This window comes from Rattus norvegicus, chromosome 7, assembly GCF_036323735.1.
Source record: "Rattus norvegicus strain BN/NHsdMcwi chromosome 7, GRCr8, whole genome shotgun sequence".
In the NCBI taxonomy this organism is placed as follows: Eukaryota; Metazoa; Chordata; class Mammalia; order Rodentia; family Muridae; genus Rattus; species Rattus norvegicus.
The window spans coordinates 72,619,312-72,647,037 of NC_086025.1; the positions used below are offsets into that span (position 1 = coordinate 72,619,312).

The 27,726-nt window shown below is 41.3% G+C and overlaps 1 protein-coding gene across 50 annotated transcripts in view; it reads left to right on the forward strand.

Moving 5' to 3' along the window:
- The window catches only part of Rims2 (regulating synaptic membrane exocytosis 2), a 511,056-nt gene extending 486,308 nt beyond the window's left edge, over window positions 1-24,748 (forward strand). For 48 of the 50 annotated variants that reach the window (XM_039078274.2, XM_039078264.2, XM_063262877.1 and 45 more), the window contains 5 exons: window positions 3,221-3,362; window positions 19,672-19,784; window positions 20,097-20,198; window positions 21,391-21,530; window positions 21,967-24,748. In XM_039078274.2, coding sequence (XP_038934202.1) covers window positions 3,221-3,362; window positions 19,672-19,784; window positions 20,097-20,198; window positions 21,391-21,530; window positions 21,967-22,185 — 716 coding nt within the window. In that variant the 3' untranslated portion in view covers window positions 22,186-24,748. 50 annotated transcript variants of the gene reach the window in all.
- The last annotated feature ends 2,978 nt before the right edge of the window (window positions 24,749-27,726 follow it).

Below are 27,726 nucleotides of genomic sequence, written 5' to 3' on the forward strand. Positions count from 1 at the left end.
TCCTTCCCACTCCACCAGGCTACTTCTCCAGGGCCTTCTTCATACCGTCTCACGGTCTGCTGCACAACTACCCAGGCAGCTAGTTTTATTCTAACAATAAATGAATGAGTAACAGAGAACTGTGGTCTGGGCCCTGGGGACACATTCTGGTCCTGTCTCTTGCTGTGTGACTTGAGAAAACCTTGTGATGTGCTGGGCCCTCAGATGCCTCCTCTGTCAGGTGGGGATTTTCGGAGTTATGAAGAAGGTGTGTGAATAAAGCAATTGTGACAGAGGATCCATGCTTTTTTCAATGTTGTTGTTCTTAGCCAAGTGGTGTCTAGTTGTCATCATCCACTGACAGCGTATTTCAAGTCATTTTCACTTGGTAGTGTCAGACTAAGTGGGAAACAATAGACTTTGGAATTGCTGAGTCTTGCTCCTGAGACCTTTAGGAGCTTTGGTTCCTTTGTAGGTCACATGTCATTTCCTTGTCTGTTTCCCATCCCACATCTCAGATGTCACTGAAGTATGTCACAGGTGATGGCAATTGTTCACTCGGGGCAGTGCTAAATAAAATGAACATTAAAGCAGGACTCAGCCCTCACGCAGGCTCTCCATACCAGCCTAGTGTTCTTATGACTTCTGTGGGGAAAGAACATGCTGCTTTGTGGCACAGCTATTTGAGATCACTCTAAAATAAAATGGTAACTGCTAGGGACTAAGAAGATGGGTCACAAGGTGAAGGGCTTGCTGCACAGGTGTGAGGACTAGAATTTGGATCCTAGCACCGGAGGAAATGTCAATGTCAGGGCAGCCATGTCATTAGAGCTAGATGATTAGCCTGTCATCAAGCCCTGAGTTCAACTGAGAGACGCTGCCTCAATGAGCAAGATGGAGTGCATCTGAAGAAGACTGCCAAGCTGAGCCTCGGGCCTCCACGTGTGTGTGTACATGCCTGCCATACACAGGTGCCCATATATATGCAAGTATGCACATACGTGCTTGCACCACACACAAAGACATATGCAGAAAAGTCATTATATTACATTGATGGATACTACAGATGACTCTGCTACTGTCACTTTTTTAAACATTCTTCTTATGCATGTGTATATTTGTTTTGTTTTTCTAAACCATTTGAAAGTAAATTGCAGGTAATAGAAGATTTTGCATCCAAATACTTAACATATATCTGCTAATAATAAATAAATTATAATACCTAAAAGTTTAGCAGATTTCTTATCTAATCTAATATCTAATCAGTATTCAATTTTTCCCTACCTTAAAATGTATGTATGATTTTATTAAAAATGAGTTATTTCACTTTGGTTTTACAAACAAGGCAAATTCTGTATACTCAAGGTCACTGGATTCCAATCTCCTTGCTGTCTTATAATCTAGAAGGTAACCTTACCTAGTTTGCTTGTTTTCATGGTATTAACTTGTTCAGAGACTTGACCAATTGTCTTGAACAATATCCCATATCTGACTTTGTCTGGCTGCTTCCTGTGTGCATGCTACTTGTCTTGTGACTTTACTGTCTATGCTTTTCAAAAACTAGAAGGCTTGATTAGAAACACATTGTATATTTTTGTCCAGAACAGCTTGATAGGTGATTCTGTATGCTTTCTATCAGGAGGGTTACGTTTGACTGTTCCTGTCCTCAGTTGTCAGGGACTTGGTTAAGATGGTGGTGGCTCTATTGCCCATGCTGAAGTATCTTTTTCTCCCTTAATAACTAGAACTAATCTGTGAACTGGTTACCTAGCTCATACAACTTCTTCAGGGTCTAACTTTTAACAGTAGCCTCCATTGGCAAACCATGCTAAAGTCATTTATTCCACTGGTGGCTACAGATTAGTATTTTTAAGTCTGCCTCTATTCAAGTGTTTCTGAGTGGAGCAAATATAAGAAAGTTGGTTAAAAGAATCTCAGCACATCAGTAGCCTTATGGTTTTTTACCATCAATCAGTACAACATGTTTGCTACTCATCCAAACAGCATCTTTTGATTGGCTGAGGATCAGTCATGATGGGTATTTTGTGTCTACTCTAAAGCATCTTATTGTGTTTCCAAGTTGGAAATGAGAAATGGGTGAAATCTAAAGCAATGTTTCAAAGCGGAGCAAATATAAGAAGTGTGGTGAGTCTTACTGTGTCAGTATCACCAACAGGGTTATGAGAACTTACTGATACCAGCTGCTGGGAGAGCATGTCCCAGTCCCATGCCATTTCTCTCCAGATGCTTCCTTTATGCAGTCTGTTTATGAAGTCTGTGAAGCAAATGAGTAGAGTATTGGTGGCCTCCAGGCTCTTCACGGTCTGAGCTCTGATGCACACCCCACTTCCCACCAGCCCACACACCTCTGTCATGGCCCTTCCGTCTCTGCACATGTTCACTCCTGGTTTTGTTCTTTTGTCCACAAAGTTTCTTTTGCCCAGGACACACTACTAGCACATTCTCCAAGCTCAGCTCAAACCCTACTCCCTCCCAGAAGCTCAGATCTCTCGAGGCAGAGGCAGCATGTCTTAGCCCTGCTATGTGTACGGTCTCTCCTTCTCAGCTTCAGTCTTCTGGAGGCCTTCCTTCGCACCAGATGCAAACACCTTAGCACTCACCATGCAAGGCCAAGAATCTAAACAGTCCTTCACACGACACTTCAGGAATTTTATATTACACAATCATTCTGGACGTTATTAACAGATGCAAAACTGCCACCAAATGCAGCTGTCCCTTTTGTATAGCTTTCTTTGCCCTTTTCATATCCACTACCCTAAAAACTTTTTGTAAAAGGTAAAGCTAAACATCAAGTCTCTCACCATCTGGTTCTTTGTAACTAATATGAAGACCTATTTCTTCTATAAGACATAAGGATTGGGGGAAAAGGTAAGCATAAATTAATTTTGCATTTGAATGTTAAATGAAAAACAAAATAAAGAAGCATAAATTAATCTAATAATTAAAGTATTACAATGAAAACAAAGCTTATTTTATTATTCTTTGATTGAACCTCTTTGTTTCCTATGTTAATGGTTTGAAGACTGTGTCTAGAGGAAATACACAGTGGTACTTTGTGCTGCTCGCTCAGGGAAGTGATTTAAATACTGCTCCTCTGTGTCTCTAAGAATAACACTGCCTGTCTGCAGTCCTCCTCACTGGCAGCCTCCAGGTGCTTACTGCTCCCTTCTGTAACCAGCAGTGACAAAACTGGGATGCCTTTGAATTTCTGTCTTTGCAGAAGGAGGAGGTAAAAAGCTACGCAGCACTGTCCAGAGAAGCACGGAGACCGGGCTAGCAGTGGAGATGAGGAACTGGATGACAAGACAGGCCAGCCGGGAATCCACGGATGGCAGCATGAACAGTTACAGCTCAGAAGGAAAGTGAGTATGGCCACACCCATGCTCTGCCAGCAGGTCCTCCCCGGTCTGCTCACACAGGGCTGACTCTTGGAGTTAGCCCATTTCATCCTCCCTCTCTTCACACAAGTAACTCACAGGACTCAGCGTCACTGTGATTCTGTGAGCCTGTTTCACCCTCTGGGAGTTGACATATCTGGCCTTTTACTCTGAATGATGTACCTTGGGGGAGATAAAGGGCTTTACTTCCATGACAAGATGCTGAAGTATGACTCTCATCATTCCCTACAAATAAAATAGTTTGTCCTACCTTAAAATACTAAAGCCACAGAAACAATGAGTCCACCTGCCACAGAAACCATGTGGGCGGTATTAGTTTTTTTAATATATATTTTTACATTTATTCATTTATTTTATGTATCTAAGCACACTATCACTGTCTTCAGACACTCCAGAAGAGGGCATCGGATCCCATTACAGATGGTTGTCAGCCACCATGTGGTTGCTGGGATTTGAACTCAGGCTCTTAACTGCTGAGCCACCTCTCCAGCCCCAGTATTAGTTTTTTGCGTCTTTGATGGAGCCTGGGGACATGGCTCAGAGGTTAGCAGCACTGACTGCGGCTCCTCATTACCCACATTATGACTCCCAGTTGTAACTGCAGGTAGAAATCAGACACCATCTTCCTGCTTCCTGGGGCGCTGCATACATATGCTGTACACACATGCACGCAGGCAAAACAGCAACCATGCACAAAAGAATTTAAAAACAATTCTTTACTTTTTAATTTTATTTAATCTTTTTTTACACTCTAGATTTGAACTCCCTCCCAGTCCACCCTCTGACTGTTCTCCATCCCATACCTACTTCCTGACCGGATTCTCCTCATCTCCCCTATACCAGACTTCTAAACTCCCTGGGGCCTCCAGTCTCTTGAGGGTTAGGTGCATCTTCTCTGACTGAACACAGACCCGGGAGTTCTCTGCTGTACATGTGTTGGGGGTCTCATATCTGCTGGTGTACGCTGCCTGCTTGGTTATCCAGTGTCTGAGAGATCTCAGGGGTCCAGGTTAATTGAGACCACTGGTCCTCTTACAGAGTCCTTCTTCCAGTTTTTCCTTAATTCAATTCCAGGAATCAGCAGCTTCTGTCCATTGGTTGGGTGCAAATATCTGCATCTGACTCTTTCAGCTGCTTGTTGGGTCTTTCTGAGGTCAGTAATGTTAGGTCCCTTTTTGTGATAGCCTTAGTGTCATGTCTTGGAGCCTCCCCTTGAGCTGGATCCCACTTTGGACCTGTTACTGGACTCCTTTTCTCAGGCTTTTCTCCATGTCCATCACTGCAGTTCTTTCAGACAGGAACAATTATGGGTCAGAGTTTTGACTGTGGGATAGCAACCCCATCCCTCACTTGATGCCCCGTCTTCTGCTGGAGGTAAACTCTACAAGTTCCCTCTCCCCACCGTAAGGCATTTTATCTAGTGTCCCTCCCTTTGTGTCCTGAGAGTCTGTCCTCTCAGGTTTCTTGTACATTCTGGAGGATCCCCCAACCTCCTTCCTCCCGAGGTCACCTGTTTTCATTCTTTCTGCTGGCCCTCAGGGCTTCAGTCCTTTTTCCCCATCCAATACCAGATCATGTTCCCCTCTTCCCCAACCCAGTCCCCTTTCCTATCCAGTCCCTCCCTCCCCCCTTGTGATTGCTTTCTTCTCTCCCCCAAGTGGGATTGTGGCATTCTCATTTGGGCCTTTCAGGCCACTATGAATGTAGTGGAACCTGTGCCCCTGTGGCCTGCTGGGGCATCTTTTGTGTATATTCTCAAGAGTTGCTAGGTCTTCAGATAGATATATTTCCAATTGTCTGAGGAACCTCCAGATTGATTTCCGAAGTGGTTGTACCAGATTGCAATCCCACCAGCAGTGGAGGAGTGCTCCTCTTTCTCCACATCCTCCACAACATGTGCTGTTGCCTGAGATTTTGATCTTAGCCATTCTGACTGGTGTGAGGTGGAATCTCAAGGTCATTTTGATTTGCATTTCTTTGATCATTAAGGGCTTTGAACATTTCTTTAGGTGCTTCTCAGCCATTCAAGATTGCTCTGATGTGAATTCTCTGTTTATTTCTATACCCCATTTTGGGGGGGGTGGTTAGCTTCTTGAGTTCTTTATTTATATTGGATATTAGCCATCTATCAGTTGCAGGGTTAATGAAAAATTTTTTTCCCAATCTGTAGGTTTCCCATGTGTCTTATTGACAGTGTCTTTGCCTTACAGAAGCTTCCCAGTTCATGAGGTCCCCCCATTTATCAACTTAGAGTGTGAGCCATTGGAGTTCTGTTTAGGAAATTTCCCCTTGTGCCAATGAGTTCAAAGATCTTTCCCACTTTCTCTTCTATTAGATTCAGTGTATCTGGTTTTATGTTGAGGTCCTTGACCCACTTGGACTTGAGCTTTGTGCAGGGTGACAAATACAGATATATTTTCATTTTTCTACATACATACAGCCTGTTTGACCAGCATCATGTATTGAAGATGCTTTCATTTTTCCATTGTATATTTTTGAATTCTTTGTCAAAGATCAAGTGTCTGTAAGTGTTGGTTTTATCTGGGACTTCAATTCTATTCCATTGGTCAACCTGTCTGTCTCTGTACTAACATCATGCACTTGTTATCACTATTGCTCTGCAGTAGAGCTTGAGGTCAGGGATGGTGATTCCCACAGTAGATATTTTATTGTTAAGAATTTTCTGGTTTTATTTTTCCAAGATGAATTTCAGAATTGCTCTTTCCATGTCTTTGAAGAATTGGATTGGGATTTTGATGGGGATTGCATTGAATCTGTAGATTAACGTTTGGTAGGATGACCATTTTTACTGTGTTAATTCTGCCAGTCCATGAGCATGGGAGATCTTTCCATTTTCTGAGATTGTTTTCCATTTCTGTCTTGAGAGACTTGAAGTCATTGTCATACAGATCTTTCACTTGTTTGGTTACAGTTACCCCAAGATATTTTATATTGTTTGTGCCTATTGTGTAAGGAGTTTATTCTCTAATTTCTTTCTCATTTATCTGTTTATCTGTTTATCATTTATATAAAGGAAGGCTACGGATTTATCCGAGTTAATTTCATATCCAGTCACTTTGCTGAACTTGTTTATCAGCTGGAGATGTTCTCTGATAGAATTTTTGAGATATGTACTATCATGTCACCTGCAAATAGTGATACCTTTATTTCTTTTTTGCCAATTTGTATCCCTTTGATCTTTTTCTGTTGTCTTATTGTTCTAACTAGCATTCGAGTACTATATTGAATCAATATGGGGAGAGGAGACATCCTTGTCCCCGATTTTAGTGGGATTGCTTCACATATCTCTCCATTTAATTTGATATTGACTGTTGGTTTGCAGTAAATTGCTTTTATTATGTTCAGGTGTGGACCTTGAATTCCTGATGTCTCCAATACTTTTAACATGAAGGAGTGTTGTATTTTGTCAAAATGCTTTTTCAGCATCTAAGGAGATGATCGTGTGATTTTTTTCTTTGAGTTTATTTAAATAGTGGGATACATTAATGTATTTTCATATATTGAACCAACCTTACATCCCTGGTATGAAGTCTACTTGATCGTAGTGAATGATAGTTTTGATGTGTTCTTAGATTCGGTTTGCAAGAATTTGCATCAATATTCATAAGTGAAATTGGTCTGAAGTTCTCTCTTTTTTGGTTGGGTCTTTGTGTGGTTTAGGTATCAGAGTAACTGTGGCTTTGTGGAATGAATTAAGTAGTATTCCTTCTGTTTGTATTTTATGGAATAGTTTGGGGAATTAGGTATTAGGTCTCCTTTGAAGGTCTGATAGAATTCTGCACAAAACCTATTTGTCCCTGGGCTATTTTTGGTTAGGAGGTTTTTTTTTTTAATTTTATTTTATTAACTTAAGTATTTCTTATATACATTTCGAGTATTATTCCCTTTCCCGGTATCCGGGCAAACATCCCCCTCCCCCCTCCCCTTCCTTATGGGTGTTCCCCTCCCAACCCTCCCCCCATTGCCGCCCTCCCCCCACCAGTCTAGTTCACTGGGGGTTCAGTCTTAGCAGGACCCAGGGCTTCCCCTTCCACTGGTGCTCTTACTAGGATATTCATTGCTACCTATGAGGTCAGAGTCCAGGGTCAGTCCATGTATAGTCTTTGGGTAGTGGCTTAGTCCCTGGAAGCTCTGGTTGCTTGGCATTGTTGTACATATGGGGTCTCGAGCCCCTTCAAGCTCTTCCAGTTCTTTCTCTGATTCCTTCAACGGGGGTCCTATTCTCAGTTCAGTGGTTTGCTGCTGGCATTCGCCTCTGTATTTGCTGTATTCTGGCTGTGTCTCTCAGGAGCGATCTACATCCGGCTCCTGTCGGTCTGCACTTCTTTGCTTCATCCATCTTGTCTAATTGAGTGGCTGTATATGTATGGGCCACATGTGGGGCAGACTCTGAATGGGTGTTCCTTCTGTCTCTGTTTTAATCTTTGCCTCTCTCTTCCCTGCCAAGGGTATTCTTGTTCCCCTTTTAAAGAAGGAGTGAAGCATTCACATTTTGATCATCCGTCTTGAGTTTCATTTGTTCTAGGCATCTAGGGTAATTCAAGCATTTGGGCTAATAGCCACTTATCAATGAGTGCATACCATGTATGTCTTTCTGTGATTGGGTTAGCTCACTCAGGATGATATTTTCCAGTTCCAACCATTTGCCTACGAATGTCATAAAGTTGTTGTTTTTGATAGCTGAGTAATATTCCATTGTGTAGATGTACCACATTTTCTGTATCCATTCCTCTGTTGAAGGGCATCTGGGTTCTTTCCAGCTTCTGGCTATTATAAATAAGGCTGCGATGAACATAGTGGAGCACGTGTCTTTTTTATATGTTGGGGCATCTTTTGGGTATATGCCCAAGAGAGGTATAGCTGGATCCTCAGGCAGTTCAATGTCCAATTTTCTGAGGATCCTCCAGACTGATTTCCAGAATGGTTGTACCAGTTTGCAATCCCACCAACAATGGAGGAGTGTTCCTCTTCCTCCACATCCTCGCCAGCATCTGTTGTCCCCTGAGTTCTTGATCTTAGCCATTCTCACTGGTGTGAGGTGAAATCTCAGGGTTGTTTTGATTTGCATTTCCCTTATGACTAAAGATGTTGAACATTTCTTTAGGTGTTTCTCAGCCATTCGGCATTCCTCAGCTGTGAATTCTTTGTTTAGCTCTGAACCCCATTTTTTAATAGGGTTATTTGTTTCCCTGCGGTCTAACTTCTTGAATTCTTTGTATATTTTGGATATAAGGCCTCTATCTGTTGTAGGATTGGTAAAGATCTTTTCCCAATCTGTTGGTTGCCGTTTTGTCCTAACCACAGTGTCCTTTGCCTTACAGAAGCTTTGCAGTTTTATGAGATCCCATTTGTCGATTCTTGATCTTAGAGCGTAAGCCATTGGTGTTTTGTTTAGGAAATTTTTTCCAGTGCCCATGTGTTCCAGATGCTTCCCTAGTTTTTCTTCTATTAGTTTGACTGTGTCTGGTTTGATGTGGAGGTCCTTGATCCACTTGGACTTAAGCTTTGTACAGGGTGATAAGGATGGATCGATCTGCATTCTTCTACATGTTGCCCTCCAGTTGAACCAGCACCATTTGCTGAAAATGCTATCTTTTTTCCATTTGATGGTTTTGGCTCCTTTGTCAAAAATCAAGTGACCATAGGTGTGTGGGTTCATTTCTGGGTCTTCAATTCTATTCCATTGGTCTATCTGTCTGTCTCTGTACCAATACCATGCAGTTTTTATCACTATTGCTCTGTAATATTGCTTGAGTTCAGGGATAGTGATTCCCCCTGAAGATCTTTTATTGTTGAGGATAGCTTTAGCTGTCCTGGGTTTTTTGTTATTCCAGATGAATTTGCAAATTGTTCTGTCTAACTCTTTGAAGAATTGGATTGGTATTTTGATGGGGATTGCATTGAATCTGTAGATTGCTTTTGGTAAAATGGCCATTTTTACTATATTAATCCTGCCAATCCATGAGCATGGGAGATCTTTCCATCTTCTGAGGTCTTCTTCAATTTCCTTCTTCAATGTCTAGAAGTTCTTATTGTACAGATCTTTTACTTGCTTGGTTAAAGTCACACCGAGGTACTTTATATTATTTGGGTCTATTATGAAGGGTGTCGTTTCCCTAATTTCTTTCTCGGCTTGTTTCTCTTTTGTGTAGAGGAAGGCTACTGATTTATTTGAGTTAATTTTATACCCAGCCACTTTGCTGAAGTTGTTTATCAGCTTTAGTAGTTCTCTGGTGGAACTTTTGGGATCACTTAAATATACTATCATATCACCTGCAAACAGTGATATTTTGACTTCTTCTTTTCCGATCTGTATCCCCTTGACCTCCTTTTGTTGTCTGATTGCTCTGGCTAGAACTTCAAGAACTATATTGAATAAGTAGGGAGAGAGTGGGCAGCCTTGTCTAGTCCCTGATTTTAGTGGGATTGCTTCAAGTTTCTCTCCATTTAATTTACTGTTAGCAACTGGTTTGCTGTATATGGCTTTTACTATGTTCAGGTATGGGCCTTGAATTCCTATTCTTTCCAGGACTTTTATCATGAAGGGGTGTTGAATTTTGTCAAATGCTTTCTCAGCGTCTAATGAAATGATCATGTGGTTCTGTTCTTTCAGTTTGTTTATATAATGGATCACGTTGATGGTTTTCCGTATATTAAACCATCCCTGCATGCCTGGGATGAAGCCTACTTGGTCATGGTGGATGATTGTTTTGATGTGCTCTTGGATTCGGTTTGCCAGAATTTTGTTGAGTATTTTTGCGTCGATATTCATAAGGGAAATTGGTCTGAAGTTCTCTTTCTTTGTTGTGTCTTTGTGTGGTTTAGGTATAAGAGTAATTGTGGCTTCGTAGAAGGTATTCGGTAGTGATCCATCTGTTTCAATTTTGTGGAATAGTTTGGATAATATTGGTATGAAGTCTTCTATGAAGGTCTGATAGAATTCTGCACTAAACCCGTCTGGACCTGGGCTCTTTTTGGTTGGGAGACCTTTAATGACTGCTTCTATTTCCTTAGGAGTTATGGGGTTGTTTAACTGGTTTATCTGTTCCTGATTTAACTTCGGTACCTGGTATCTGTCTAGGAAATTGTCCATTTCCTGAAGATTTTCAAGTTTTGTTGAATATAGGTTTTTATACTAAGATCTGATGATTTTTTGAATTTCCTCTGAATCTGTTGTTATGTCTCCCTTTTCATTTCTGATTTTGTTAATTTGGATGCACTCTTTGTGTCCTCTCGTTAGTCTGGCTAAGGGTTTATCTATCTTGTTGATTTTCTCAAAGAACCAACTTTTGGTTCTGTTGATTCTTTCTATGGTCCTTTTTGTTTCTACTTGGTTGATTTCAGCTCTGAGTTTGATTATTTCCTGCCTTCTACTCCTCCTGGGTGTATTTGCTTCTTTTTGTTCTAGAGCTTTTAGGTGTGCTGTCAAGCTGCTGACATATGCTCTTTCCTGTTTCTTTCTGCAGGCACTCAGCGCTATGAGTTTTCCTCTTAGCACAGCTTTCATTGTGTCCCATAAGTTTGGGTATGTTGTACCTTCATTTTCATTAAATTCTAAAAAGTTTTTAATTTCTTTCTTTATTTCTTCCTTGACCAGGTTATCATTGAGTAGAGCATTGTTCAATTTCCAAGTATATGTGGGCATTCTTCCTTGATTGTTATTGAAGACCAGTTTTAGGCCCTGGTGGTCCGATAGCACGCATGGGATTATTTCTATCTTTCTGTACCTGTTGAGGCCCGTTTTTTGACCAATTATATGGTCAATTTTGGAGAAAGTACCATGAGGAGCTGAGAAGAAGGTATATCCTTTTGCTTTAGGATAGAATGTTCTATAAATATCCGTTAAGTCCATTTGGCTCATGACTTCTCTTAGTCTGTCTACATCTCTGTTTAATTTCTGTTTCCATGATCTGTCCATTGATGAGAGTGGGGTGTTGAAATCTCCCACTATTATTGTGTGAGGTGCAATGTGTGTTTTGACCTTTAGTAAGGTTTCTTTTACATATGTAGGTGCCCTTGTATTTGGGGCATAGATATTTAGGATTGAGAGTTCATCTTGGTGGATTTTTCCTTTGATGAATATGAAGTGTCCTTCCTTATCTTTTTTGATGACTTTTAATTGAAAATTGATTTTATTTGATATTAGAATGGCTACTCCAGCTTGCTTCTTCTGACCATTTGCTTGGAAAATTGTTTTCCAGCCTTTCACTCTGAGGTAATGTCTGTCTTTGTCTCTGAGGTGTGTTTCCTGTAGGCAGCAGAATGCAGGGTCCTCATTGCGTATCCAGTTTGTTAATCTATGTCTTTTTATGGGGAGTTGAGGCCATTGATGTTGAGAGATATTAAGGAATAGTGATTATTGCTTCCCGTTATATTCATATTTGGATGTGAGGTTATGTTTGTGTGCTTTCATTCTCTTTGTTTTGTTGCCAAGACGATTAGTTCCTTTCTTCTTCTAGGGTATAGCTTGCCTCCTTATGTTGGGCTTTACCATTTATTATCCTTTGTAGTGCTGGATTTGTAGAAAGATATTGTGTAAATTTGGTTTTGTCATGGAATATCTTGGTTTCTCCATCTATGTTAATTGAGAGTTTTGCAGGATACAGTAACCTGGGTTGGCATTTGTGTTCTCTTAGGGTCTGTATGACATCAGTCCAGGATCTTCTGGCCTTCATAGTTTCTGGCGAGAAGTCTGGTGTGATTCTGATAGGTCTCCCTTTATATGTTACTTGACATTTTTCCCTTACTGCTTTTAATATTCTTTCTTTATTTTGTGCGTTTGGTGTTTTGACTATTATGTGACGGGAGGTGTTTCTTTTCTGGTCCAATCTATTTGGAGTTCTGTAGGCTTCTTGTATGCCTATGGGTATCTCTTTTTTTAGATTAGGGAAGTTTTCTTCTATGATTTTGTTGAAGATATTTACTGGTCCTTTGAGCTGGGAGTCTTCACTCTCTTCTATACCTATTATCCTTAGGTTTGATCTTCTCATTGAGTCCTGGATTTCCTGTATGTTTTGGACCAGTAGCTTTTTCTGCTTTACATTATCTTTGACAGTTGAGTCAATGATTTCTACGGAATCTTCTGCTCCTGAGATTCTCTCTTCCATCTCTTGTATTCTGTTGGTGAAGCTTGTATCTACAGCTCCTTGTCTCTTCTTTTGGTTTTCTATATCCAGGGTTGTTTCCATGTGTTCTTTCTTGATTGCTTCTATTTCCATTTTTAATTCCTTCAACTGTTTGATTGTGTTTTCCTGGAATTCTTTCAGCGATTTTTACGATTCCTCTCTGTAGGCTTCTACTTGTTTATTAATGTTTTCCTGTGTTTCCCTAAGGGAGTTCTTCACGTCTTTCTTGAAGTCCTCCAGCATCATGATCAAATATGATTTTGAAACTAGATCTTGCTTTTCTGGTGTGTTTGGATATTCCATGTTTGTTTTGGTGGGAGAATTGGGCTCCGATGATGGCATGTAGTCTTGGTTTCTGTTGCTTGGGTTCCTGCGCTTGCCTCTCGCCATCAGATTATCTCTAGTGTTACTTTGTTCTGCTATTTCTGACAGTGGCTAGACTGTCCTATAAGCCTGTGTGTCAGGAGTGCTGTAGACCTGTTTTCCTCTCTTTCAGTCAGTTATGGGGACAGAGTGTTCTGCTTTCGGGCGTGTAGTTTTTCCTCTCTACAGGTCTTCAGCTGTTCCTGTGGGCCTGTGTCTTGAGGTTTTTAATGACTTCTTCCATTTCCTTATGGGATATGGGCCTGTTTAGAAAGTTTACCTATTCTTGATTTAACTTGTATGTGGTATCTGTCTAAAAAACCATCCATTTCATCTAGATTTTTCAGTTTTGTTGAATATACGCTTTTGTAGTAGGATCTGATGATTTTTTAAATTTCATTCGTTTCTGTGGTTATGTCTCACTTTTCATTTCTGATTTTTTGAATCTGGAGGCTGCCTCTGGAGTCTTTAGTTACTTTGGCTAGGGGTTTATCTATCTTGTAGATTCTCTCAAAGAACCAGCTTTTGGTTTTGTTGATTCTTTGTATTGTTCTCTTTGTTTCTATTTGGTTGATTTCCAACCTGAGTTTGACTATTTCCTGCCTTCTACTCCTCTTGTGTGAGGTGAGTTTGCTTCTTTTTGTTCTAGAGCTCTCAGGTGTGCTGTTAAGTTGCTGGTGTAAGATCTCTCCAGTTTCTTTACCAGGGTGCTTAGTGCTATGAATTTTCCTCTTAGCACTGCTTTCATTGTGTTCCATAAGTTTGGTTATGATACATAACATTTTCACTAATTTCCAGGAAGTCATTTATTTATTTATTTATTTATTTATTTATTCCCTGACCAACTTATCATCGAGTAGAGAGTTGTTCAGTTTCCACGTGCATGTGGGCTTTCTGTTGTTTTTGTTGTTCTTGAAGACCAACCTTATTCCATTGTGATCTGATGAGATGCATGGGATTATTTCACTCTTCTTATATTGGTTGAAGTTTAATATGGTCGATTTTGGTGAGGTACCATGAAGTGCTGAGAAAAAGGTTTATTCTTTTGCTTTTAACGTGAAATGTTCTGTAGATATCTGTTAAACCCATTTGTTTCATAACCTCTATTACTTTTACTGTGTCTCTGTTTAGGTTCTGTTTCACTGACCTGTCCATTAGTGAGAGTGGGGTGTTGAAGTCTCCCACTATTATTGTATGGGGTCCAATGTGTGTTTTGAGCTTTTGTAAAGTTTCTTTAATGAATGTGGGTGCCCTTGTATTTGGAGCATAGATGTTCAGAATTGAGACTTGGTCTTGGTGGGTTTTCCCTTTGATAAATACGAAGTGTCCTTCCTCATCATGCTTGATTACTTTTGGTTGAAAGTCTATTTTATTGAATATTAGGCAACTCCAGCTTGTTTTTTGGGACCTTTTGCTTAGAAGATCTTTTTTTCATCCTTTTTATCTGAGATAATGTCGGCCTTTGTCATTGAGGTGTGTTTCTTGTATGAAGCAAAATGCTGGATCTTATTTGCTTATGCAATCTATTAGCTTATGTCTTTTTATAGAATAGTCCATTAATATTGAGAGATATTAAATGCAGGTGATTGTTAGTTCCTGTTATGCTTGTTTTTGTAGGTGGCTTTATGTGCATGTGGTTCTCTCCTTTTGGCTTTGTTGTGAGATGATTAATACTTGTTTTTTCTTTGTTGTAGGTATATTCCTTGTGTTGGAGTTTTCTTCTAGGATCCTCTGTAGGGCTGTATTGATAGATACTATTTGAATTTGGTTTTGTCCTGGAATATTTTGGTTTCTCCATCTATGTTGATATAGAGTTTTGCTGGGTGTAATAGCCTGGGTTGACATTTGTGTTCTCTTAGAGTCTGCATGATTTCCACCAGGCTCTTCTGGCTTTTACTGTCTTATGTTAAAAAGTCTGGTGTCATTCTGATAGGTCTACCTTTGTATGTTACTTGGCCCTTTTCCCTTATAGCTTTTAATATTTTTTCTTTGTTCTGTGAGTTTAGTGTTTTGATTATTATGTACTGGGAGAATGTTCTTTTTTGGTCCTATTCATTTGGTGTTCTATAGGCTTCTTGTACCTTTATGGCCATCTCTTTCTTAAGGTTGGGGAAGTTTTCTTCTATGATTTTGTTGAAAAAGTTTTCAAGTCATTTGAGCAGGGGGTCTTTATTCTCTTCTATCCCAATTCTTCTTAGATTTGGTCTTTTCATTGTGTCCTAAATTTCCTGGATTTTTTGGGTCAGGAGTTTTTTATGTTTTGAATTTTCTTTGACAATTCTGTCAGTCTCTTGTAAGGTATCTTCTACACCTGAGATTCTCTCTTCTATCTCTTGTATTTTGCTGGTGATGCTTACGTCTGTAATTCCTGACCTCTTTCCTATGTTTTCCAAGTTTGCCTCCATTTGTGTTTTCTTTATTGTTTCTACTTCCACTTTTAGGTCTTGGACCACTTTATTCAGTTCCTTCACCTGTTTGATTGTGTTTACCTGTATTTCTTAAGGGATTTATTTGTTTCCTCTTTAAGGGCTTCTACCTGTTTACCTGTGTTTTCCTGTATTTCTTTCAATGAGTTATTTATATCCTCCTAAGGACTCTATTATCTTCATGAGTTAGGATTTGAAGTCCACTTCCTCATTTTAAGCTGTGTTTGTGTGTTCAGGGCTTGCTGTGGTGGGAGAACTGGTTCTGATGATTCCCAAGTATATTGGCTTCTGTTGCTTATGGTCTTGCGCTTGCCATTTTCCATCTGGTTATCCCTGGTGTTTACTGGTCTGTCTGGAGTCTGCCTCTTTTGTCTCTGGGTTGCTTCAGGTCTCCTGGTCTTCCTGCAGTCCTGGCTTTAGCAGACTTTCTGCAGGGCCTTTCAACTATGGTGTCTTCAAAGGGGCAGAGAAGATGCAGATCTGTTGTCCTGGCTGCGGTAGATTTCTTGGGAGGCCTTCAGACTGTTGGGTCTTCAGAGGAGCAGTCAAGCTGTTGTCCTCTGTGAAGCCATTCTCCAGGAGAGCCTACAAGACTATGGTTTCTGTTTCCCTGTGTGCAACTGCCAGGGAGGCTTTCAGTCTGTTGGGTCAGTTGCTCTGCATGCTGTGGAGGCCCCAGAGGTCTTTAGACTGTGGTGTTGGTTGCCCAGTTACCCTGTGTACAGAGGAACTCCTAGGATGCCAGTTGTCCTGTGTGCAGCAGATCTCCTGGGCTGCCTCAGGCTGTGATGTCAGTTGCCCAGAGTACAGCAGATCTCCTGGGATGCCTAATGATATGTGTCTTCAGGGGAGCAGACTAACCAGAAGTCTGCCCTGGCAAAAAGGAAAGGCCAGAAGGAGAGTGGAATTTGGTGGAAGGGGGTTTTGGAGGGTAATGGGTCCCATGTTCACTGGGCTCCCAGTGGCAGCTGTGGGACTTCTGGAGGATCCTTAGCTGATATTCTGAATGCAGTGGTTCTCCTGGGATGCCTCAGGATGTGATGTCTTCAGGGGAGCAAACTAGCTAGCAGTCCATCCCAACAGAAGGGACTGGCCAGAAGGGCTAAAATCAATCGTTAATGTAAAAAATCTTTAACTGCTGAAGAGATGCTAATGGAAAATTTAGAATTCTTAATTCATATTTAGCTTTATTTTCTGAAAGTTATATCATTTACCTTAATTATGTGAAACCAACAATCAAAAGGCAGTGGCAACAAAAAGTTGGTAAGCCTTTTCCTCTGTGTAACATTTCTTTGAATCCACATCTGTAAGTGGAGTAGTCCTGTCTCTAACGAACAGCAGAACTTGTGACTTCCCATCTATAGGTGAGATGCAAAGGGCATCAGGAGAGGAACGGGAATGTTAGACTGGGGCCTACTCTGCCATCGCCATGGGAATGCGCAATGTTCAGACACATGTAGCCAATTCACAGATGCAAAACCATAGGAAATATTGGCTTACCATTAATTACATAACCCAGTGATGTTTTCTCCAACATGATTATATAAGGAAAGGAACATACTTCCGCAGTTTTTAAGTAGGGCCATATAAGCATACCAAATGTTTGAGACTTGAGGCAAAGGGGAAGAAATAGATTCCCAAGGAAGCCCAGAAGCATGAAAGGCTAGCGTAGCGGTGGCTCAGTCCCAGGCATGTGGCATACCATGCAGTGCACTAAAGAAACTTAGTATTTCTGGAAGAAAATTGAAGATAAACCTGCCCTGAGCTGTGGACTTTGTGAACCATTGCCTGGGCTATAAAAATGTTTACTTCATAGTCTGAACATACAGGTTTATAGTCATGTATAACTTCCATCTCAGATGTTGACCTCGTATTGAAGAAATTACATGAGTACTTATAAACTCATTCAGTAAATATTACCTTTTAGCATTCCAGACAGTGGACTGTGAGTTGGAGGTGTGAGTCACACAAACAAATCAAATCAGAACTTAAGACAGTGGGTTTCAGAATCACAAGAGCAGAATTCGCACAAGGAGACTGCAGTTCTCTTCTTGGCTTCTGGCACTTTGTATCGTTGGTGCATTATACCATGCTCCTAACGTGAAGGCGGCTAACTAAGGCTGTCAGGCATCTGTTGTTGCTCTAGGCTCCCGGGAGGAGCTGGAGCAAACAACGCCGGCCAGCCAACCTCCATCCAGTCCAACCTCCATCCAGTCCAAAGACAAGCTGGACCTCAGCAAGAAATTACATTTATAAGGAAAATAGTAAAAAAAAATACAGTAAATTGAGTAGCATAAATGTTGATGATGAAATAAGGCAAGGAAAATAAATGAGGGAAGTTCAACTATCTTTTAAGACCTGATTTCAGATCTCTTTGTCCCTGAAGAAATGAACCCACTTACTTCCTTAGTTCTTTTTGTTTAAATTTTTATTACATTTACTGAGAGAGACAGGAATGAGCACCTTCGTGCTGTGGCATGCATGTGCAGATCAGAGAGCAAGTTGCTGGGGTCCATTCTCACCTTGGGCTGTGTAACCATGGAGATCAACCTTCAGGTTTGGTAGCAAGAACTTTTACTCACTAAGCCATCTTGTTGGTCCACTTTCTTAGAGTTTATGAAGAGCTTATGTGATCTGTGCATGCATTTCAGCTGTGTCTGGGTCACATTATTCAGACTACTGTAACAGGAGATAATAAGAATGACATTTTTAAAAAAAATAAATGAGAGGATTGGGGTAGGATTTTCCATAAGGGACAAATGGATTGTAACTTTGATCAGAAGGCACCCATGTTTGAGGAAGAACATTCCAAGCTGAAGCAAAGCCAAGCAATAGAGCAAGAGTTTGCCTACAGCAGGAATCTGTGGCCCTGTAGAAGGGAAAGGGAGTGCAACACATGAGGGAAAATGGTGTGGGCTGAGGTTGAATGTTTTTGTGTTTTATAACATAAGACTTTATCTTGAGTGGAATGACCTAGCTTTAATTTCATCAACTCACTTTGATTGCTGAGGGGCAAAAGAGGGAGGCCATTCAGTAGGTGTTAACAATAATGCACCAGAAACGTAATGGTGACGGGGGACCAGAATGGTAGCATTAGTGAGATCAGAGTCTGCATCTCTTTTGACAGTAGACTAAGCAAGATTTGTTGATACATTGGATGTATGTAATAAGATACATGCTATTGGTTTGTTAGGTCTACCATAATAAAATACCATAGACTTAAACGTCAAAAATCCTGTTTTTTTTTCCAAAATTTAGAGGTTGAAAGTTCAAGATCAAGGTATTAATAGACTTGAATTCCAAGAAGTTCTCTTTTACACATGGCCTCCTTCTTACATCATCTACAGCCTTTTCTCTCCACATTCTCCGTGTCCTTTCCTTCCTCTTTTATTAGAGTTATTTCCCAACCCCTACCCCTGTGACTTCATTTAACCTTTATTTATGTTTATTTGTGATATGGCCCCTTTTTAAAATATAGGCACACTGTGGGTTAGGACTTCAACCTTTAAAATTTTAAGCAGACTTGACAGATAAAAAGAGCAATTGGAAGACAGTGTTACCTTATGCTCAGGAGATATCCTATCAGCCAAATAAGCTGTTGGAACAAAAGGGTATGGTCCAAAGAGGAGGGCTAAGTCAGAGGTGCTCTAGGGTGGCCAACATCAACAGAGACACCACTAAGTTGGGTGGAGCTTCCAAGGGGACTCAGACACATGGAAAAGGTATGAGGTAAAAGATGCAGTTTTGGTATTTAATGACAGAACTGACAGAGATTAAGGCATAGTGGCAGTGTGAAAGAGAAGAAAGGGATGTTCTAAGAATTCAGGGAAAGAAATGGGGTGTGAAGCTGGGGAGGAGAGCACAGTCCAGAAAGGGGTTGGTCTTCCTGGGAAGATGGCGTGGCAGCCTGTTTGTGTGCTGGGGAGAATGATACAGAAGGACTTTTTTTTTCAGGCATAAAAAAGATAAACAATAGGCTCTACTCTTAGTGTAGCTAAGAGGATTAAACACGTCATGGCGTAAGTGTAGACTCAGTGTGGACTAGGCATGTGTGACAGAAACCATCTCCCTTACCCCCAAGACCAAGCCAGAGAAGACACACAAACGGAAGCCTACATGATGTGGCAGTCGCTTCTGGTGACAGGCATGGGAGGCTGTAGAGTATAAGATGAACTGAGAGCTTTGAGAGGTGCCGTGGATGTCGGGGTCCACTGACCCTTAGTGGCATCAACCACTAATTGCCACATTGCCACATCAGCAAGGCCCACAGGAAACTCAAGGCTTGCCGGAACGGAAGGAAGGCTGAGGGTTTAACTTTTTGTGTCATTCTGCTTTCAGTCTGATCTTCCCTGGGGTCCGCCTGGCCTCTGACAGCCAGTTCAGCGATTTCCTTGATGGTCTGGGCCCTGCTCAGCTAGTGGGACGCCAGACCCTGGCGACTCCTGCAATGGGTGAGACTTTCTGTCATATGACTTTGTCGTCCTTTCGATTATTGAGAGTCATGGTCCTTCAATGTCATGCGACTTTTAACAAGATTTACCAGCAAGAATAGAGAGTCCTAGGTTTTAACAGTAAATGTTCTTAGCTTTTTCCTTTTTGTTTGTAATTTCTGATCATCTTTAAAGCAAGACATCAATGGGAACATTTCAACCTTAGAGAATATGTCTTAGATTTAAGAATATATCTGGGGGATGTCTGACGCACAGTTCTTTGGCACCAGCATTCTTCTGACGTCCTGTTTTTCTTCCCTGTGTGCTCACCAGGTGACATTCAGGTGGGGATGATGGATAAGAAGGGACAGCTGGAGGTAGAGATCATCCGGGCTCGAGGCCTTGTAGTAAAACCAGGTTCCAAGACACTGCCAGGTAAAAGAGAAGGAAGATATTTTCTGTTATTTCTTGTAGTCTGTGTTGTTTTGATGTAAACGTTACCTTTCTTTCTTGAAACCGTCTTAATAAAGAAGTGAGTAGAGAACTCTGTTGTCGTAGGGCTTGGGGACTGAAGCAGTTTGCATGCATTCTGAGGGATCTGTGACTGAGTGGCCGGAAAGAGATGGTGCAAGCACATACATAGTTGAGGCCTCCATCTTTGGTCAGTCACATGGTTTCAGGCCAGTCTCAACCTCTATGTCCTTCTCAGTGCATTATTAGTAAATTAATTACATAACTTTGTCAGAGTTAAGTTATAGACTTAAATCTACATATCTTATATGACTTATCTGTTTCAATTAGGCTTACCAGATGATACATCACCTATTGTAACTAACAAATTTTCATGACCATACATTAATAATTATGTTTCTTACTAGCTCTTTAATACTTTATATTATTTCACTTCTATTAACAAAATATGTAAGAGGCTCTGTCATAGCTTGATGCCACACATTTCAAGCATCATTATAATTGAAGGTACTCAGAGCCATAGCTTGGTGCAGACTCTTATGTGCTATGAAGAGATCAGGAGACCCTGTGCAAAAAAGCTGTGCATTCTGAAAACATCCTTGTCCCCAGCACCCACACTGATGTAATTATGCATTTCTCTCTCAACTCCTCAATCCTCAAAGGAATGGTGAGATGTGAGAATGTGCCATAGAACTCCTAGTGAGCTGCCTCTCCAAGCTACTTCTGAATGTATCCGCTCAGAGCCCATCCCTGCTTGGACTCACACCCTTACCAGTTAGTAAATGCTTTGAATGGTAAGGGAGCCCTATGGAGTAGGTGAAAACCAGCCTCATTTCAACATGTTTATTGAGACCCAAATTTTGATAATTTAAAGGCTTTTGCATCTTGTTTGTGACTAGAAGCATATTGCCTTATTTAATTCACATTTAAGTCTATACAAGGAGTTGTGGAGAAAAAAAAAGACCTGTAAAGGCTTTATCAACATACTTAACACTGAATGCCTGATAAATATCGTGTAGATTTGATGCAGAAGGCGGGCCAGTGGCTTGAGTGCTGCCTGCTCTTCAGTGAAGATGAAGCCCTTGTTCTGGTTCTCTGTGAGCTGGGCTGGGCACTTTGCAGCCATGATCATCACTCACTCTGTTCTTTCCCTAAGCACCATATGTCAAGGTGTACCTGTTAGACAACGGAGTCTGCATAGCCAAAAAGAAAACCAAGGTGGCGAGAAAGACGCTGGAGCCCTTGTATCAGCAGCTGTTATCTTTCGAAGAGAGCCCCCAGGGGAAGGTGTTACAGGTGTGTACTCAGGGCTGACCTCCGACACAGGAAGGGACGCCCACGAAGCCAGACCTGAGGTCTAGCTCTCTTCTGTGGAATTCTTTTCTGTTCCTCATGGCTGAAATTCTCTGTCTGAGGCAAAGCAGTGGCAGTGCTGTACAGCTGTGCCTGCTGCTGCTCTCCTTAAAGGGGAATGCCCCACAGACATGTGAACTGGGTTACACTCCAGCTCAGCCTGCGCGGGTGGCCTCAGACACTGTCATGCACTTTCCCTTCTGTGACCCTGGCTTCTGGGAGTTAAGGCAGCATTGCCCTTAATCAGACACCACTTCTTCCCTTGACCCTTGACAGCAGCTTATTAACCGAGCACATTGTCTGTCTTAGTGACAACTTTCTTGTCTGCTGTGATGTGTGTGTCTATAGTAACATTACTTTTCTCACTTTCTGCCAACAGATCATTGTCTGGGGAGATTATGGCCGCATGGATCACAAATCCTTTATGGGAGTGGCCCAGATACTCTTAGATGAACTGGAACTATCCAACATGGTAATTGGATGGTTCAAACTCTTCCCTCCTTCCTCCCTAGTAGATCCAACCTTGGCACCTCTGACAAGAAGAGCTTCCCAATCGTCTCTGGAAAGTTCTACTGGACCTTCTTACTCTCGTTCATAGCAACTATAAAACTGTTGTCACAACAACCAGCGTTACAAAAACCAGAAGAAACCACCCAGGTGGGGACCCTGGTCCCACTGCATGCTTGATGTTGTGTCTCCGGAGCCCACGTCTAGGGATAAAGAGCCATCCTGTGCTCTCAGAGGAAGCCATCCGTGCACAGTGTGCCCTAGCAAAGGCCCTCGGGTGAACGAGCAGAGCCTCGAGGAACTGTCAGGTTTGGAGTTCAATGACACTGAGTGTTGGTCCAATCTGAAGCCATGGAGTAATCTCAGAATCAGTCAGCCCTTTTCAATGGCACCTTTATATTTTTATTGTTTCTCTTCATTTATCTGACCCCAAAGCCCTGTTATGCCACAGAAATGGAGCTCTACAGCCATTAAGCCACATTACAGGCCAAGGAGCAAAGACCTAGGAAGCATCAGGTGAAAAGCAAGAGACCAAAGAAGTGGTCAGGAGCAGAGTCGGCCACCGTTCCTGGAGGGGCTCCAGCAGGGAGAGCGGTCGACTGGGCTGCTCTGGGAGGCAATGTCATTCACTAATGCCAAGATGTGTTGGACTCTGAAAATCAAAATTCTGTGACTGCACTGTACTGAATGAAATTAAAGAAACTCTTTTTGCATGGACACAGATTAGCTGAATATTTAAATTCTTTTCTCGGGGCTGCAACTTGCAAAAAAATAAATAAAAATCAGCCATTTTCAACAATTTATATTATTTTTAAAAATAAATTTCACTAGTGCATGGTTTTAAAATGGGAGAGAATGCAACAGGGTGATACAAAGACACACCAAGTTTATTCTTTAATCATAGTCTGTGTTTTGGCAGACATTACAAATGAAAATACTTTCTAGCAGATACAATTCTCTTTATGTGACAATAAGTATAATATATTCAGTTTATTTCCATGTTAAATATACAGATCTTACGATGGTCAATGTGTGCACAGTTTTCACATCTTTCTTCCTCCTGTCTGTCTCACTTTTCTTCTCCCACTTTTAATCTCTCCTTTCCTTTCTCCCTCCTCAGTAAATCACACCCAACACTGCAAGTCTTTGACCTGACCCTCTTCTAGCCCAGGTTTGACTCAGAGCCATGGATGCCTCTGAATTTATACATTTCTCAAATCTGTTGGAGAGCTTTCTTTATTTCAAGCATGTTGAAAGGATTTTGCAACATGACTTGGGACATAAAGCAAGTCAGCACGCATTGACAAGGAAGATACCTGAACATTTGCAGTTTATTGTACAGTGCATGGTAATTTTTTTCACCTTAAAGATTCAGTTTACAAAAAAATCCTGAAACCATGTGGCATTGTAATGTCTAACAAATTTGTTTTAGCACCAGCATTATTCATATGGGGGTTAAGTATGATTTGTAGGTCTTAGGTTTTGTTTGTTTTTTAATTCGTTAAAGCAGTTTCTTTAGCTGATTTCCATTTACTATGTGAATAGAAACACTGCTCAACATGTGGAGCCCTGAAAACAGGGATGTTTATTAATTCATTTTTCTGTAGTAAAATTCAATTTTTCACAAATTATATTTCTAAAGAAATATAGTAAACATAAATTTGCAACAATTTTAAAGCTCCAATTTTTAGGTGACTCGAGGAAAAGTCAAGAGTTATTTGATGCCATCACCAAAAGTCTACATCCCTATGTCAAGCCCACCTTTGCTTTACAGGCAGCTCTTACCGCTGGGTAGCACTGCAACGTCCAATTTCTCTCCAGGTCCCCGATCAACAGGAAATGTCACTGGTCGATGTAATAAGCCACCCATCCTTTCTATTTCTTACACATGCTTTGAGATTGGTTTTAACATCTTATAGTAATTTTTGAAATCCATCTACATCCCATTTGTTTAAATGGAGGCCATGCACACACACACACACACACAAACATTTTCTTTGTTTCTCTTTTTTGATTCAATGCTGACCATTGAAAACTGTCATGCTTGATATGGTGCAAAAGTTAAAACGAGCTCTCACTCAAAATGCCTTCTCCTAATGTGGTGCAACATGAACTACACCAAGACCATGTCTTGATTTCCTGAGCCCTAAGATGGGTCCAGCCGAGGGAGTGAAAAAAGGAACAATTTTATTGGAATAATTTAGACACCTGTGTACCAGCAGCAATTTGGTTTAATAGACCTGTCGTGTCTATGCTCGCCCTTAGAGTAGACGTTTGCCATTTTCCTGACACTAAGACGCAGCCACATAATCCTTTCTGCATATTCCCATACACACAATTCCTCATTTTAGTAAGAAGGACATGACCGTGGAATATTTGTACATACTTGTCATGCAGTATTTATTTAAAAGTTGGTGTACTTTTTTTTTTAAATTTTCACATGTCTGCACCTCAACTTGTGGTTAAACCATGTAAATAGCACTACGCCAGTGACCGTTGCTGCCCTGTACATGGAATGTTTTCAAGTAAAGGGAATTCCAGTTGGGGAAAAATGGGGGGAGGGCAGATTAGTCCTGTAACAAACACCAACTGATGTAAATCCAATTCATTCTGGTGATGGTATTTAACACTTTAAATAAAACATTTTCTTTACATATGTTGTTCAGGTGCTGTCTGAGATGTCTCCACTTGCACCCCAAGCCAACCTCCACTCATCCCGTGGTTCGTTACCAAGTCCAGACAATAGCAGCACTTCCCTCCCTTCCTTATGACAGGAATGCGTTTCTACTTTTACCACATTGCTATTGGCAGAATGTATCTGTAAAGTTTAGAAAGATTTCTGTTTTTATCATTAACAGTTGCTAGGGTGCTTTGCAGTTAAAGGACTCAGCAGCCTGTATTTTATGAACAAAATGGAGGAGATTTCAGTTTGCTCTGAGGGTTACAGACAGAAGAACTACTGCTTACTCTCTGTTCTGTTGTTGCAAAGAGATGTCATGACCAAGTAAACTTACGGAAGAAAGCATTTAATCAGGGCTTGCTTACAGTTTCAGAGGATCAGTCCATTGTCACAATGGTGGGGATCATGGAAGAATGCAGGCTGACTTGGTGCTGGAGCAGTAACTGACAGCTAGATTCTCATCTGTAGGCAGAGAGTGGGGAGAGCAAGACACGCTTGACCTGGTGTGGACTTTTAAAACCTCAAAGCCCAATCCCTGTAACACATATCTGCCAACAAGGCCATGCCTCCTCACCTTCCCAAACATTTCCACTAACTGGGGACCAAGAATTCAAACACATGAGCCACTGGGGCCATTGCCATTCAAGCCACCACTCTGGGTATGCTGGGCCCTGGGTGAAGTTGTCATTATACTGATGTGTTTCTATTACAGAATCTGTTCAGCTTTGTGAGGTGCTGGGGATTTATTTCCAGTTGGAGAGACACATATAGGAGCTTGACCTAACTGTTCAAAGACTGACTTGTAAGTATGAGTGTAAGTGTGTGAAACTGCCCCCACATCATTCTCTGGCAGTTCCTCAAACCCCAAACGAGAACCCCAGAAGGTTTCTGTGGGGTTGTCCATAGGCTCCATCAAGCCCTTGCTGGGATTCATAGTCAAGAATGCCACTGTCTCTTCTTGCTCACAGCAATTTTCTCTATTGCCAGCCACCCCTCTATCCCAGCTCCTCAGCCATCTCATTCTATTTGTAATTCTTCAAAGTATACCCCCTATTCTGGTAAGATATTTCTCTTGCTGCCTGAGAACTTTTATAAAGTCCCCCAAAGAAGCCCTTCACTGCTCTCAAAACTGATCCGTCTTGGTCCCTTTTGCAATTCTCAAGAACAGTTCCTGACTCCATTCTTGCAGTGTGGTTGTCATGGATGGTAAGTCCTTCACACAACAAGGACTCTGATGCCAACTTTCCACAACATTCTTGCCTGGGCTATGACAGGGGTAGGTAAGAAATCAATCACCAAAAATGACCTTTTCCTGACAACTTAAAAATCATGTGCTCTCCACATTTGTCTCCACTGGGCCACCTTGTGAGGCCCTCTATGCCCACTTGTGTTTATGAGCAACACAAATACTTCAGGTTTGTGAAATGTTTGTTGAATGGGAGTAATGCCCAGTCACTTTCAAACATCAAATTTGAAAGTTTGAAAATGACTGAGCAGTTGCCCTCTTAGAGCATCAAGCACGCATGTAAGTCCCTTAGTCTGAAAATGAGGGAACAAACAAAAACTCTACCACTCAGTTTCCCCCTGTGACTCAACTCAAATCACAACCACTGGCATTCACTTTCTCTTCTTGGAAGTAGAGAGAAGAACTAGCTACTCTTCTGTCATTAAATCAAAATTTTGACCAGCAATCAAGATTTTATATCCTGGGGCAAACATGATTTTTATTTCTGCTTGTTATTTCCCCAGTGTTAAGAACAATGATTGGCATATAAACATAAATGTTGAATATCTGACATTTAGTGTAATCCTTGCAATCCTTGCTTCATTTAGCAACATTCCTCCAGGCAGAACAGTGAACAAAACATGGTCACACCCAAGGCAGCTTTCAGTTTGCCAAAGACAACCTGAGGGAAGACTCACAAGAGAGTGTACAGCATTCCTAATGTAAAGTCTCTAGACTCTTGTAGGAACATGCAGTGAGGTGGCAGTAGGGGTGTCTGGTGTCCGTAGACAGCGATCAAACAGCATGGAGAGAATGGCAGTGGTAAGCTAGAGATGGAGACGAGGGGTAAGAAATCTAGAGGATTCTCTTTCTACCACCCCTTTCTCCACAGCATCTAAAGCAGTGACACTAAAAAGTGCCTGTGAGAGAGGAGTGAAGTGACAGATTGATGAGCTAGCAGAATGAGTAAAGCTTCTACATTCTGGATTATTTCTGAATCAGTAAAGAATTGGGGTCTGAAAAGCTAGGTTTTAAAATATATTTTATTTTTAATTGGTGGCTATGTATACATGTAAGTGCAGGTGCCCTTAAGGACCAGAAATATAAGATTCCTGGAACAGGAATACAACCATCTGTGAACTTGCCCTGTGTGGGTTTTAGGAAACTTTAGGTCATCAATAAGATCACCACATACTTTTTACTGTAGGCCATCTCTACAGCCCCTGGAAGCTTGTTTTAATTTCAACTTGATGGGAGAGAGACCTATTTATTGCTAAGTTAATTCTCCACCAATGATATGAACCAATTCAAGATCAGATTAAATTATATTAAATTCAGGTTTATTGGGAAGCAGCTCTCAGGCGAGCTCACTGTCCCTAAGGTCTGAGGCCAGGGGAGCCACCATGGCAAGAGAGAGCATAGGCAGAGAGAGAAGAGAAGAGAGAGAAACTAGAGGGAAGAGCCTCTGGGGTATGAGCAGCTCAGTTTCTGGGCTGGAAAGTTCTTTGGTCAGGATCAGGGTATACCAAATAGGGACTGAGGGATGCTGGGAGAATCTAGAGGCCAAGTCTGCTTTGATAGGTAAAATATGTACCTCAGTTCCCTGTCTTGGGTCAAACCAAACGCTTACCAAAGAGACAATTGATGAGGACAAATCTTCTGTGCTGTCAGATCTGAAATGGTTCCTGGAGTGTTGCTTCCTCAGGATGTCTGTTACACCTTTGACC